The 16,258-nt window shown below is 39.6% G+C and overlaps 1 protein-coding gene across 1 annotated transcript; it reads right to left on the minus strand.

The window, feature by feature from the left end:
* Positions 1–1,525: 1,525 nt before the first annotated feature.
* LOC139978379 (uncharacterized) lies at positions 1,526–15,195 on the minus strand. Its single transcript, XM_071988564.1, has 12 exons — positions 14,964–15,195; positions 13,204–13,239; positions 12,151–12,315; positions 11,591–11,773; positions 10,870–11,046; positions 10,533–10,715; positions 9,336–9,515; positions 7,972–8,162; positions 6,811–7,199; positions 5,704–5,815; positions 4,712–4,862; positions 1,526–2,196 (listed from the first exon to the last, which is right to left on the minus strand). Exons 1-12 carry the CDS (start codon positions 15,016–15,018, stop codon positions 2,048–2,050), a joined length of 1,971 nt encoding a protein of 656 aa, XP_071844665.1. The 5' UTR covers positions 15,019–15,195; the 3' UTR covers positions 1,526–2,047.
* Positions 15,196–16,258: the final 1,063 nt, after the last annotated feature.

Below are 16,258 nucleotides of genomic sequence, written 5' to 3' on the forward strand. Positions count from 1 at the left end.
ATAAATAAAACGCACTTTTAAGCACTTGAATTACAAGTTGGAATATATATCCAGTGTGTGTTGCTAGTTACCATGGACACATTCGTGTTCACCTTGTCGACGTGGAGACAGACTGCCCAATTGCGGTCTTGCACTGTATTTTAGTACCATCGAGATACGTTTACTGCATAGTATAGACCTAGAACCTTTAAGGCTGTAGGCTTTTGAGCAATATTGTTAAAGGTCTCCAGTACTGTTCCCAAATTTAGAGTGCTTAACACTGCTAAAAAGTTTCAAAAGTAGCTGCTATACCCTCCCGGAGGCTCCGATTCTCCAAATTATTCCAAACCACAGAGCAGACTTCATTCTGATAATTAAATGTCTAAAGAGATGCAAATGCTATGAGGGTAGCAGTAAAATACTTGTCGACCAATAGTGACCATTATTTGAGATTCTAGCATAAATAGGCCTATTTGGCACAATACGGATAATCTTTCACGAATAATAACATACAAGTATGAATTCTCAAGTAAAGAGGGATATGTGAAATTGAAAAAATAATCAATAGTATTTAAATATTGTACCCTGCAGGGTGGTCGTCTGAATCATTTACCTGTTTGCTGGGTGATTGTGTGCGGGGTGGGAAGGTTAGGTTCTTTTTGCTGGGTGATTGTTTGGATGGGTGGGTGGACTGTTTGCTGGGTGATTGTTGGGATGTGTGGGTGGTCTGTTTGCTGGGTGATTGTTGGGATGGGTGGGTGGGCTGTTTGCTGGGTGAGTGTGCGCGGAGTGGGAAGGGTGGGTGGGGTGGATTGCTCAGAGTACCCTTGATCGAGAAGTTTTCAATATTGGGAAAGTGGAACTCGAGTATAGCGATCGAATTAGTTTTCATATTAGTAAATGTCTTACATCTTAAATGAGTTGGTTGCCATTGGAAAAGGGAGGGAGTGGGTGCATTGCTTGGATACCCACAACCCCAAATTTGGTCATTCCCATTAATAAAAAATATTTGAGATTACAACTCGTTTATCAAATAGAAATTTGTGTAACTTTCATGTAATGTGGCCCTTCACATCTTGAAAGAAGAACACTGCCCCCTCTCTCCCCTATCTCCTCTCCCCTCCCCTCTCCTCTCCAGATAAGTTAGATCGATCCGATTCGAGAACTACTGGCCCCTTATACTGGGTTAACATATCATGCGTAGTACGTAAAGGGTAAATTACTTGAAAGCTAACATAACAGACATATACGGATTAAACGCAGTCTGTATAGGCCCCAAATTATAGCTCGCTATAATGCTAGAAATTTTTCGAAAAGTACTTTCCTGGAAGTCTTTACTCTCCAAATTGTTCTCAGACATTGTTAAGGAACACACAAGATGACTGAGTGTCCCAGTGAGGTCAATCTCCTGCAGGGTGGTAATAAATACAGTTTAAGAATTTTGACTAAAGGCGACCATATTTGAATACCTAGCATATTTGGGGCCAACACTGCATACCTTTAATATATTTTTATTATTAAAGTATTGTAGTACAGGAGAAGACTATAAGATCGTTCTTGAGGCAATAGCTGATAAGCACCGCCACCTCGAAAGCGGGGAATTAAAAGGAAATCTCATTGCTGCATGGTAACCGCTTCTGCGCACCCAATAAAAAAAAACACATATATTTACAAAAAACAAGACAGAGAAATAGACAGAGAAAGCCTCAGTTCTACTAAAACGAACAGAACAAAAAGATACTTTTGATTTGGTTGTGGTGAAGATCATGGTGGAAATTCCATAAAAATAATAATAAAGGCAACAAGACACACTGCAAAAGGATCTAGTCAATTACAAAAAAAAAGGAATTCTAAGAAATGTGCAAACTGGGCCAACAGGAGATAAGCTTACATTATACCGGCTATATGTAAAGAGGAGTTAGGCTCCCGGAAAGAAATGTTTATTATTACATACCACTTGAAGACAATTCTCTTACAGACTCTAATAACATTGAACCTGATCTACTTGGTTGATATACCATTTAAGTTTAACCAAAATATACAAACATGTGATAGCATTAGCCCTCTCTCATTCACTGTTCTCCGACTCGCCCTTTGGTGGAGCCTTGCGAGAGAAATATCTATAGGCGACATATAAAACTAGAATGAGGGATATCGTCGAGACAACACCACAGCCGAAGAGAAGATATGTCACCACGGTTTCGTCCAGTTGTCGATCTGTTTTAAATGAAATTCAAATGATTTGTTTGTGTTTAAGTGAATGCATAACGGATGTATGAATTATGAACTATCTGCCTAAAATGCCAAGACGCGGATCCAGGGCGGCTATGCGGGTTTCCTCACCCCCCCCCCCCCCCTGAACTTCAAACCTCTCCCAAACAGTTCGACCGAATGATAAACATAATTGGTCTAATAAGTCTCAGAATGCACCACTTGAAATCTACAAAAGCAAACATTTGAGGGTGGAGAGGTGGGAGGGGGGGGGGGTGGGTGAGTGGGGGTTTACATCCCTGCACTCCTTAACAAAATCATGGATCCAATTATGTCAATAGTTGTATGAAACATTACATTTGAAACATTACGGGAAAAATGACATGTTCATTGTCTTTCAGTGCAGATTTTATACAGTAGCCAAAACAATGTGAGAAATTCCTCTCAATGCATATGACGCTAATCAATAAAAGTGGGTGAACTATATTAGCTTGCTTAAATATGGTTACGTCATCTCAGAAGGGGGGAAAATGGTCACTTGCATTTATAATATTACTTAATCTCATATATGATAAGTTGTCGCTATGTACAAGCTGAATTACAAACTTTGCATAAAGTGTTATTAAATTCACCACTCGATCACTAGACCACCGCTCAGTTACTGGGTCCTGAATCTCTGAGTCACTGAGCAAGCACTCCAAATACTCACATGGCCACCACATGCAATGTGCCACCACTCAGTACTGGGCCACCAGTCAATGACATGATCACCACTACAGAACCGGGCTATCACTCAATCGCAGGGCCAATGCTCACTCCCATGGCACCAAAATTCACTGCAGGGTGTGGGGGGGGGGCAAGAACAATCACTGAGCCACCACTCAATCACTGGGCCAACACCCAATCACTGGGTCACCACTCAATCACCAAGTCACCACCCAATCACTGGGTCACCACTCAATCACTGGACAAACACTCAATCACTGGGCCAATACTCAGTCACTGGGCCACCACACAATCACTGGGTCACCTCTCAATCACTGGGTCACGACTCAATCACTGGGCCAACACTTACTCACTGAGTCACCACTCAATCACTGAGCCACAACTCGATCACTGAGCCACCACTCAATCACCGAGCCACCACTCAATCACTGGTTCACCACTCAATCACAGGGCCACCACTCAATCACTGGTCACCACTCAATCACTGGGTCACCACTCAACCACTGGGCCAACACTTACTCACTGAGCCACCACTCAATCACTGAGCCACAACTCAATCACTGAGCCACCACTCAATCACTGGGCCACCACACAATCACTGGGTCACCTCTCAATCACTGGGTCACCACTCAATCACTGGGCCAACACTTACTGAGCCACCGCTCAATCACTGAGCCACAACTCAATCACTGAGCCACCACTCAATCACCGAGCCACCACTCAATCACTGGTTCACCACTCAATCACAGGGCTACCACTCAATCACTGGTCACCACTCAATCACTGGGTCACCACTCAATCACTGGGCCAACACTTACTGAGCCACCGCTCAATCACTGAGCCACAACTCAATCACTGAGCCACCACTCAATCACCGAGCCACCACTCAATCACTGGACAAACACTCAATCACAGGGCTACCACTCAATCACTGGGCCACCACACAATCACTGGGTCACCACTCAACCACTGGGCCAACACTTACTCACTGAGCCACCACTCAATCACTGAGCCACAACTCAATCACTAAGCCACCACTCAATCACCGAGCCACCACTCAATCACTGGTTCACCACGCAATCACAGGGCTACCACTCAATCACTGGTCACCACTCAATCACTGGGTCACCACTCAACCACTGGGCCAACACTTACTCACTGAGCCACCACTCAATCACTGAGCCACAACTCAATCACTGAGCCACCACTCAATCACCGAGCCACCACTCAATCACTGGTTCACCACTCAATCACTGGGCCAACACTTACTCACTGAGCCACCACTCAATCACTGGGCCAACACTCAATCACTGGGTCACCACTCAATCACTGGGCCAACACTCAATCACTGGTTCACCACTCAATCACTGGGTCACCACTCAATCACTGGGTCACCACTCAATCACTGGGCCACCACTCCATCACTTAGCCACCACTCCATCACTGAGCCACCACTCAATCACTGGGTCACCACTCAATCTCTGAGCCACCACTCAATCACTGGGCCACCACTCAATCTCTGGGCCACCACTCAATCACTTAGCCACCACTCCATCACTGAGCCACCACTCAATCACTGGGTCACCACTCAATCTCTGGGCCACCACTCAATCACTGTGCCACCACTCAATCACTTAGCCACCACTCAATCTCTAAGCCACCACCTATCACTGTGCCACTACTCACTCACTGAGCCACCACTCAATCACAGGGCCACGTTTTCGATCATTCATATCTTTATCACTGGGCCACTGCCGGATCATTCACAAAGTATTTGCTGCATATAATGACTTACCTGCAGTAGCCTCTGGATTCCATGTGATCGGACCATTGCTCACCCTTTGGTACCAGCTTCCATCACTGTTCCGACGTTTTCTCCTGTGAGGACAGCTATTCGAGCAATCTTCTCCTTCGCCGCATACTTTGGCATAACAGTGAATGTAAATCTGTAAATGAAAAATCAATGAAAATTGTTATAAGGGATTCCAAGTATAATAAAAGATGAAGCAACAGACAGTCAGTAAGGTAACGATGGAAATGAAGATTGAAAGGAACCCTCACCCCAATAAAGATTAATAAATAAAATATAAAAATAAATAAAAATAAAACATATATCAATAAAACATAAAAAATATATATAAATAAATAAGTCAAAGGAACGTCAAAGGGTATGGCAAGGTGTGCTCTAATCGTAAAATCATACGTGTCATTTCGGGTTTCGGCAAATATTGTCTCCTTGCAAATGAAAATTTGTCACGTGATACCAGTATCACATGAGGATAGGTAAGTCTATATATAAGTTGAAAACAAGAACTTAAGATGAAAGCTTTGTTGAGAGCAAAGTACAAATGAGAAGGCTTAGTAGGATAGCCGACATCGATGGATGAATGAATAACAGCAACTTTAAATTACGACTAATAGCCAGGCAACATTGCAATTTTAAAGGTATACTCTGCTCATAGACAGTGTTACACTAACCTTAAAGGGATAGTATTCCACACTGTTAGTTGAAACCTAACTCAAAGAGATGGTCAATTAAAAGTAACTTATGTTCACGGGATAAAACCCTCTCGTACTCTAAGAAGTGGATCACCAATAGCAGTGATGGCATCATTCACTTTGTTATAGCATTCACAAAATATCATCACATTTGAATAATTCACATTCTCCCCATATACAATAACCAAAGGATACAGAAAATGTCCAACAGTTTTCTTTGAAAGCAATCAACTTCAGCCCACCGGAATGTCCCTTTTAATAAAAAAGATCAATAACCCTGCAACATACCGAGTTATCATCACCCTTAAACTGTATTTTCGACATCGAAAAGGCAGTAGCTCGCTTTGGAAATATTTCCTCTGGAGTGTCTAGTAAAGTCACTCCTGTGTCCACCGCACAGCTGTAATTTGATGTGAGAAAATAAAATAGAAAGAAAAAAGAGAAAAAGAAAGAAGATAAACTACACAGGCTTTAATGAGAAATTTTTGGAATTAAATATTATTCGATACCAAAAATCTTTGATCGTTAGCAAAGACCAAGAAAAAAGTATCAACAAAGCAAGGGAGAAAAAAGCTTTATACGAGGGACTCACAAGCTCGTGACTAATTCCACGAGGGTTAATTAATTTGGAGCATGATGATTAAACAGTAACGTGCACAGCATTCATTCACCCCTCCCCCCTCCCTCCGGGCCCGACTGTTTTAGGTATAGAGGCATTAACCTTTATGGTCGGGCTGTAGGCTGATGACAATTTTACGAATGAGGGGTACTGCTTTTGTGTACTTGAATGCGGCTCCCATAAAGGAAAGAAATAATAATTTAGAGGTCAAATAGTGCGTTGTGAGGTAGATGCACGCAATAAATTATTCTATGATCTCTACTCATTTCTATAAACGCAAGGTTTTGTTCTATATACCTTTGTACATTAACATTACGTAACATGTAGGCATATCCGTCAGGGTTACGTCATATACATGTTTATATTCGAGGGGGCGTTGTGGTCAAGTGGTGAAGTCAGTGGACTGGTGATCTAAGGATTACAGGTTCGAGCCCTGGCCAGATTATTGCGTTGTGTCCTTGGGCAAGGCACTTTATCTCCATTGCCTCTCTTCGCCCAGGTGCTTAAATGGGGACTTGCGAGGTAACTTGTAATTATAGTTGCTTGCGCCGGCTTGTGGATGTACCCTATGGGAAGTCCCCCGGGGGACACGTGGTTGTGGTGCACTGTGGTGCCCCAGGAGAGATTGATTGAATTGCGCACACTTTGGTGTGTGGGTGTGACAAGTTACCAATGACCAAAAGGCTAAGTTGTAAAGCTCTACGATCTCGATGTAGCAGCGCTATATAAGTGCCTAATATGTATGTATGTATGTATGTATGTATGTATATACTCACCCGTCAATCAGGAGATCTTGGTACACATTATCAAAGGCATCTGAAGCTGGAGACGCGTGGCAATGCGTACCAAAGATCGAAGAGCCTGGGTTTGTCTGAAGCTCAATCTTGACGTAAGCCAAATCATCTTCATAGAGATTAAATGGTGGCGCTCTTTCTTCATCAAATAAGTCATCTCTGTAAAATTGTAGACTGAACACTGGACCACTACGAAATCCTAAAGCCGAAGTGATGTTGTTGGCAATGACTACATTAGTAGAGACGAGATTCTCTTGATCAAATATGCACTGTATACTTAAATCAAAGAAGACTTCAGTTGTGATTCCACTCGTTGACTTTTCAGCCTGTACTCGGTTGATGTAGGATATCTCCTTGGTGTAGTTATTCACCTGCAGTGAGAAGTAAAAGGAATAATCAGAAATATACTATGAATTAGTCAAAATATTTAAAAGTCATAAATAATTAGAGTCAAATGTTACCCTGCTAGAGTTGCATGCTGAAACATACTCAAATTATCCCAGTGATCTGATAGCATTGGCAGAGGTGCACATGCAACATTGATCGGTATGTTTGTTTGTTGGTATGTGTACGTGTGTTTAGAGGCGGAGGGGGGGGGGGGGTGTGATTGAGGTCGATAAAGACTAGCTTTGTTTGCATTCACTTACTGAAAAAGGTTTCTAAATATAATGGTGATTTAAAAGTGACGTTAGGAAAATAAAAGATATGAGGGGTTGGGGGGGGGTGAGGGTAATAATCCACGCGGCACTAGACCCCTGAGCACTGGTGTGGATAAATGATGTAATGAATTACGTCAAGTTGGAGAGATAGGGGGAGTAGGGGAATTCTAAGACAGTCTGTTTTGGACAGCGTTTATTTATATGATATGTATATTTTTTTCTAACCACAAAAGCACATTCATGAAAAAACATAAAACAACAACAAAGAATTGAGGAAAAAGGTTGGGAAGGGGGGGGGTTATGCACTGTGCAATAGATATTTATTGAAAATGAAATAAATGGCAGTCCTTACGTCATAAATATGTTTAAAGTGTCGTCTAGGCCAGCAAATTTGGACAACATTTTTTTCCATGAAATTGTGTCAAATTAAATACAATTTCTTTGCATTTCACCTTCATTATTTGCATTAAGGATTGACGTATACCTGAACTGTGGTACCGCAGTCACTGTATTCACTATTTATGACGGCATAGCCGTTGTTTGCCTTTCCCACGCAGGTCGAATCCTGAAGGTGAATACCGCCCCCAGTTTGATCTGTCATTAGATCGAGAGGTATAAGTACTCGGAAGCCATTACTGTTGCACACTAACGTCACTCTGTCCGTTCCCTCTAGTGCTGCAAATCAAATAACACAATTATAATTTAAAAGCTTAAAAAAGAGTTATAAAGGCGTCGAAATCAAGTGTGGTCCTTGGGACGATTACGTCACCGAACCAACCCCCCTCTTTTTTATGAAGCTTTCATTTTGCTTCAATGGATGCACATTATTATTTATTCCATATTTTCTCGGATCCCTATAATTGACCTCTGACCCCGAGGCTGTGGCCTACCTCGTCACGCCTGTGCCGACCGTAACATATTGTGCAAGTAGCCTTAGTACTCAAGAACTGGTTCGTGTTGAATTTAAGATGAAGTTATTTAGGATCATAAGATACATGATAATTTCAGCATTTATTTATACATACATGTCCCAGACAAAGAATGCGCCGCATATCAATTCGTGCTGCAGCTTTCGATTGCAATTAATGGCATACGTTGTGAGATAGTTTGTATCCTAACAAACGGCTGCACACACGAATAACCTATACTCCGCGTGTATATTTTTCATCCCAGAGCGCCAAAGCAGCTACTCTTGATTAGGCTTTGGGTCATGTCATGTGACCAGGGTGCAATCCGAATAGTAAGACAAAGGAGTTCCATAACAACTCCTTGGTAAGACAATATAAACGGCTATGTATGTGATAGGTCGACTAGGACCACCAGTGACAGGGAACACTCGAGAAACAATAATTAATGAATATAACCGAAGTAATCAAGTAGGTCCCAATAAAGGAAAGACTAAGAACCAACAATTTCCATGGGGCAGTTGGGCAGAGTGGTTACATCTTGGGTCATAACATTTCTAGTTTTTTTTATATCTGTATTGGTATTTTACTACAGGGATGGATGATAAACTGCAAATTTCTTTAATATGCAGTGCTTAGTTTAATATCATTATTCAGATCATCTATATTACCAGTAGAATAAGCAGGCGCGTTATACCCCAGTAACATCGTGAACAACAATATACAGAATATAAAGACTACTTGTGAACAGTCTGCTTTCCATACATATTTCTGAATTGTTAAGCAATGAATATTCATGAGAAGACTGAGTTACATCAGAATCTAACTCGAAGATTTTATGTCAAGCGCCTCTAACATTGATATATGTTTATTAATTCTACCATCTATCAAAAACGAAAGAAAAAAGACAACAGAAAAAAGAGAGTGAATTACTACGACTCACCTGTACAATTTGGTGGGTTTGGATCAGTTCTATCCCAAGAACCATCCTCACAAATAGTTGTCGTATCATCAGGGTTTTCAATGTGGTAACCTCTATTACATGAGAATGTAGCAGTAGATTCGTGGTAATTAGTACTCACAACAGCTCCATTATCAGGCGAAGACCATGCAGGACAATGACCTAATATTAATAAATAATAATTAATAAATAATAATAAATAATAATAATATTAATAATAATACTTCTGCTACGTCTGCTACTACTACTACACTACTACTACTACTACTACTACTACTACACTACTACTACTACTACTACACTACTACTACTACTACTACTACTACTACTACTACTCCTACTCCTACTACTACTACTACTACTTCTAATAATAATAATAATAATAAATATTGAAAAGTGAATCGGCCTAGTAAAACTCATTAAATTACATCTGCCGTATGAGAGATTAAGTTCTTGACACTTTTCATTCATAGCAACGTTTATTCTGTAGCAGACTTGTTGTAAGAGTTGCATTGGCGCCTTTTTGTTACATGAATAATGAATATTTAATGTTTCCATGGTGGCATTTTAAGGCTGTAATATCTAAATTTCATTGCTTGTAAAGTTTGAAAAGCGAAGGGCTACAACAGAACTCGAACAATTGATCGTACGATTGGTGATATTTGAGTTATCCAACCCTTTATAGATTTACAGTGATCCCTCGATAGCCACTCCTTTCTTGGGGTTGGGTGTGGGGGGGGGGATATCAAACAGAAGGCAAGGTACATGCATACCGTAAAACCAGGGATTATATCTCAGTTTCATCCGATACGAAACAGAAAGCTGCAGTTTTAGAATAAATTCTTCTTTTTTTCCAAAGACATTTCAAAGGACGCCATGACCTTACTAGTGAATAACGTATTTTATTAGGCTATTCTCTTGATGCCTTTCTTCCTACAAACGTTAAACGTTTCGTCATCGATTTTAGCATTTTTGGAAACTTTCACACCGATAACGTCTCATGAATAATACATTTCCTACGAAGTTGTAAATCGACACAATGAGAGAATACTTTATGTGATTAAAACGCTATTCTTAAATATTCTGTTTTAATTTTAACGTGAATGAATATTTGTTACAACATATGGTACTTAAAATATCTGTTTAGCGGTACTGTTATCATCATGGTAAGGTACTTACTGTAACACTGTGTCGGCGTAACTGTTTTATATCTCAGACCATCATAGAAACATGTGACTTCGAAGACAGTTTCTTGCTGATAGGAATACTCTTCATCACAACTGATATAGACCGTTTGACCATGATCTAACGTGCCTCCAGCGGCGTAATTAGTGTTGGGGATACTGGGCATAGAACATGTCTCTTCAAACAAGAAAAAACAATAACAGTAAACAGCAAGCGATTATATTTAAGCATTTTCATGATTCTTAAGTTTAAACTATTTCATTTCATAACATTCCGATAAGTGAAACGTTAAGACTTAAAAATAAATAAAAGTACTTCATAGAAATGTTACCTAAGCAGGTTGGGAGATCTTCCCAATCACCGTCGTTGCCACACGTGACTGTTGCAGAGGATCCAGCTTCCAAACCGTACCCGCTGTCACACGTGACAGTGGCCGTGTCACCCTCATAGAAGGTCACTTCGGTCGGAGAGACTGCACCATTGTTGATCGTCGGTACGGAACATGACGCTTAAAAAAATAAGCGCAAAAAGGATTCACTTTTGCAACTGAAAAGATTGACATGCTATAGAAAAAGTGTGTTATGTATCACTTCAATTTAAAACCAAGATGAGTGTGACGTGTGACTTGACTTGCCATTAAAGAATTGATTTGTGATTTGACTTTACATGTCATAAAAGAAATGACTTGTGACTTGACTTGCGATAAAATCGATTGACTTGTGACTTGACAAAAATGACTTGGTGAAAAACCTGCACTTTACACACCGTGATATATTATGAAACTTGTCTGAGCGAGGACGTTGGATATAAATCGCGAAAAGTATTCTTTAGGTACTAGCTCATTTTTCGAAAAAAAAATTCAGGACAAATTTCCAAGTGTTATCGACTGCAATTTTATTTAAAACTTGACACTCGGCAGGATTGAAAACACAAATGCATATTCACGAATATGATGCATGCGGAAATCTCTATAGGCCATTCTAACGAAAATGTGTATATGAAGTGACGATGGCTTTTAACAGAGGGGCTTGAAAATATTAGTAATTAATTACCTCGACAGAGAGGAGCTGCGGAAGGATTCCATTCATCTTGACCATTACATGTAGCGGAAGAAGATCCGGTGAGTGTATCCCCAGCAGAACATGAATATGCAACGATTTCTCTTGCACCATAAGTCGTTTTATTGGGTGTCAGCATGACATCATTTTCCACTCCTGGTCGAGCACAGGTGAACACTATAAGAGACCAAGTTTACATACAATAGTTTAAGTTTGGAAGTAGAATCGATTACACTAATATCTCTAAAAACATACAAAACTCTATACTTTTAAGGTGAAAAGCATTACAAGCACATCACATTTCTAAGTTAATGCTTCTTCACAAAAACTATGGTAGATTTTAGCAACCATTAAACCTCCAGCAAGGAACGGTGATTGGGTTTCTCTTACTACGATTTTTGCTTTCACTTGCATATTTATTACTTCTCAATGATCGATCTCGTAATAATGTGCATATCATACAAAACGTTGTAATATATTGTTTCTTAACATTGCGCTATATGCAACAAATATGTAACAAATACTTAAATATATCTTCAGATAATTGTTCATACCGTCACAAGTTGGTGAAGGATTGCCCCAACTACCGCTGTTGCATACATTTTCACTTGGACCAGTTGAAGAACCAGAGCACGAGTAGGTGACCGTGTCCGTATTGCCGTAACAGGTATTCTTGGGCAAGTAATCGACATCAGAGTTAGTAGGGGGCGCCCCACATGCTGTGAAAAATAATATCGAGAGTAAATGAAAACTAAGTATCGACTTTAAATTCGCCAGATTTGACCCTATATTTTAGCATGACAAAAAAAAATCTAAAATTCATTAATATTTCTTCTTGGGTGTTCCGACGCTTGAAATTCTTCATAAATGCACATAGTCAATGAAGAGCAATCTATGAGTGAAATTGTTATGCGAATGACTGCAAACGTTTAAGAAGCCATTTAGGAGCATATTATAACTCCTTCTTACCCCCAACCCCTTCTAACGTTATTTCTAGTATATGTGAGATGTAGTATACGGATTCACCTTAACTCGACTGGATAATACGCATAATATATACGCATAATATATACGCATAATATATACGCATAATACATACGCATAATATATACGCATAATATATACGCATGATTAAAAGTGTTAGGCAATAGCTCGGTGCCAGGAGTCCGTCCAAGTATTGAGTAAACATGTGTCTTATTAAAACACAAAGTAAAGAATGACTTTTACACGATGTCAATATCATGAAATGTGCGTACATTTGTCACAAGCATGCACCCCCCCCCCCACCACCACCACCTCCACCACCATCACACCTCGCAGCTGTCCCTGGGACCAATTTTGTCATTGGTTGAATTTAGTAAAATTAGGTCAATTCAAATGTTAGTCTTAATCCATGAATACTTCAAAACCGATCTTCAATCGCCAAGAAATGTCAAAACATCAACAACAGTACAACAAAAACCAAACATTGAAACTGGTTATACTTGGTCAATAAAATGTATATTCTATAAATGGTTTTTCATTATCTTGTGCAGTTGAAACTAGTTATACTAGGTCAATTTAGAAATGGTCGTTCATTATCTTGTACAGTTTTAACATTCACTTACCTGTCGAATCACCCCCACATTCCGCCGAAGATAAATCTATAAGGGAAATAAGAGATAAAAATCTTAGCCACCTAACTTATATGTATCGACATTTTTTTTTATCAATAAAGGATAAGTTTAGGAACAAAGTAAGTATTAATATACTATATAGAACTTTACAAAAAACAACACTTTAATCAGGACAGGCCGTATATACCACTTTAAAGGTGAATTACACGTTAGACATACTGTGCTCATTAAAGTGGCTGGGCTACCTATAGTCTACCACACATACCAAAATACGCCTACTTATTAGAAAAAGTGTAACTTTTCTATATTTTACTATATACAAATAACATTTTATTTGTGATGGATTACATTCCCGGGTTATATGATGTTAAAGCTTTATTATGAAATGTTATAAGGACGTATAATCCAATCGATGAAAATTAACATTTAGGTCTGAAATGGGGTAACCAACTTCATCATGTATTTGGTATTAAAGGTGCATTCCAAATCTTAAAAAAAAGGGTGATAAACATTATGATTTCTGTGCTCAAGTAATATCTTGGTTGACCTTTCTAAAGAAAGTATTACATGTAATCAAAGGAAAGAAGAAATGACGAATCCCTCCCCACAGGCTCCTCATCTAAACGATTTGGTGGAATATATGTGGTATTATTTAGCCGTGCTACACCGAACTGGTTATTTACTTATGTTGTTTCCCCCTCTCGTGCATGGAGAAAGAGAGAAATTGACAACGAGATGTTGTGAAGCGTGCTTTAAAAAAAGACACTCCATCGATTACAACCATCCGTGTGGTATCTGGTCCGCTCCAACAGTAGAACCCTCGCTATAATCACGAGATCACAGTTCTGATGTAAGAGGACAGGGTCTGAGAGAGCACCAGTTCTGCGAGGTAAAGATATCTTGGTCTCACGTGCTTAGGGCTACCTTGGCTCCCCTTCCCCCCTTATGAAATCACATATTAACTGATGCTACCTGCCGGGACTAATTCCGTTAATATGTATGTTTTAATTATACCAAGGGTACTCAATTGGCGGGCCGCGTGTAAAATCCGGCCCTCGAATATATATATATAATATATATATATATATGTATATATACATATATATATATATATATATATATATATATATATATATATATATGTATATATATTTGAAGATATATACTGGCCTACACTTTGCACATTGTTTAGCTTAGGTACACAGTGCGATTCTTCTTTTTTTGCCGTTTCCCATTTGAACTAATGTTTCTTTCATTCCCTCGTAGAGAATGCATTGACATTACACATATTGTACTGTTACGCTAGCTGGATTTGATTTCACGAATCTAAGACACTGCATGTAAGTTTCTCTCTCTGGTCACAATTATTTTTTTTAAATTTTTAGTAGCATAAAGTACTATATATATACTATATATTAAGTTATTATATTATAACACAACGTCTAAGAATCTGTTTTAGGTCATTGCTTCATTTGGTATCAATATGTCGAATCTTCAAATCTGGCAAACCTTTTTCTTTATTCAAAGCTTCCGAACTCACAATTTTAAGTATACTAATTTACTCATCTGTCGCTGATACCATACATTGCATATGTATGATTGATTATACGTAAGTTACACTGCATACAGCCTGGTTAGTATGCATTATTTATTATACGTAAGTAACACTACATACAGCCTGCATGGTAGTATGGTTTTCTCTCAGACTTGTACAATTGGGGAGGAAATGCTAAAAAAATGGAAAGACTCACCAAGTCTGGCTAGAGAGGCAACGAGTACGGCCAACAGCAGCAAACGGAAGCTCATCTTAAGACTTATACTTCTCCGTCCAAATTAACAGTAAGAAAATTAACTTAAAAACCATGAAAATGTAGTCAATGTAAACAAGGGTTTCCTGTAGATTTATAAGGATAATTACCAACGTATAATAGGGCTGTGGGCAGAAGGGGAAGATATGTTGCTACAGTGCAAAATCTAGACTAACAAACATGTTAGCAGTGCAGGAGAGGGGCAAAGTTCTATTTGTATTAGGGGTACAGTAAACCACACCTGTTATATGTATATTCACCGCAAACAATGGGAAACTATTCCTCGTAAAGGGACACACGTTACCCCAGGAAGCCATCTTCATACTGTTTAAATAACGTGTAACTTGAATACATGGTAAGGTAATGTGGACGTCACCATGTTTCATGGAACATTCATATTACATTAGGTAGCCAAATTACTGGAAATACTGGCTTAATATATATATGTTAGTCTGCGTGTAACATTACATGTATTATGAAGATATTACAATACAAACACATTCGATCAATATTTCTTAAACTTATCACTGATTTTTCTATCCCATCAGTGTCTTTCAAATAAAGACTATTTAAAGTTCTATTTGTGACAGCAAAGTGTAAAAACCAAATGTGTCATGGCGGGGACTGGGGGGGGGGGTGGAGATAAGAGGAAGGTTTCGGAGAAGGAGAGCGGAAACTAAACGTATAGCCTAAAATGATACGATTTAGAAATTGTGCCTCAGTACCTCTACTTACATTCTTACAAAGCTGGCAACGTTTGCTGAACCCTCCGTAAGCAGAACGAGGATGAGGTGCGGTATGGGTGGTTGGGAAAGGGTGATAGGGAAAGGATGGTGGGGAAAGGGGGATAGGGAAAGGGTGATGATGGAAGGGTGATGGGAAAAGGGTGATAGGGAAAGGGGTGGTGGGGAAAGGGTGATAGGGAAAGGGTGAAGGGTGAGGGTGATGGGGAAAGGGTGATAGGGAAAGGGGTGGTGGGGAAAGGGTGATAGGGAAAGGGTGATGGGGAAAGGGTGATGGGGAAAGGGTGATGGGGAAAGGGTGATGGGGAAAGGGTGGTGGGGAAAGGGTGATAGGAAAGGATGATGGGCGTGGGATGTCGGTGGGGGGGGGGTCAACTATGCAATTTGTTGCAGAAATCGACAACTTTTATGCAATTGTTGTGTTGAATTAAGATATTTGGATAGCTTGTCTTCTCATTAACTGAATTGGTTTGGTTTCATCTAGTTTTTTTTTAT

Source organism: Apostichopus japonicus, chromosome 13, assembly GCF_037975245.1.
Source record: "Apostichopus japonicus isolate 1M-3 chromosome 13, ASM3797524v1, whole genome shotgun sequence".
NCBI classification, from domain to species: Eukaryota; Metazoa; Echinodermata; class Holothuroidea; order Aspidochirotida; family Stichopodidae; genus Apostichopus; species Apostichopus japonicus.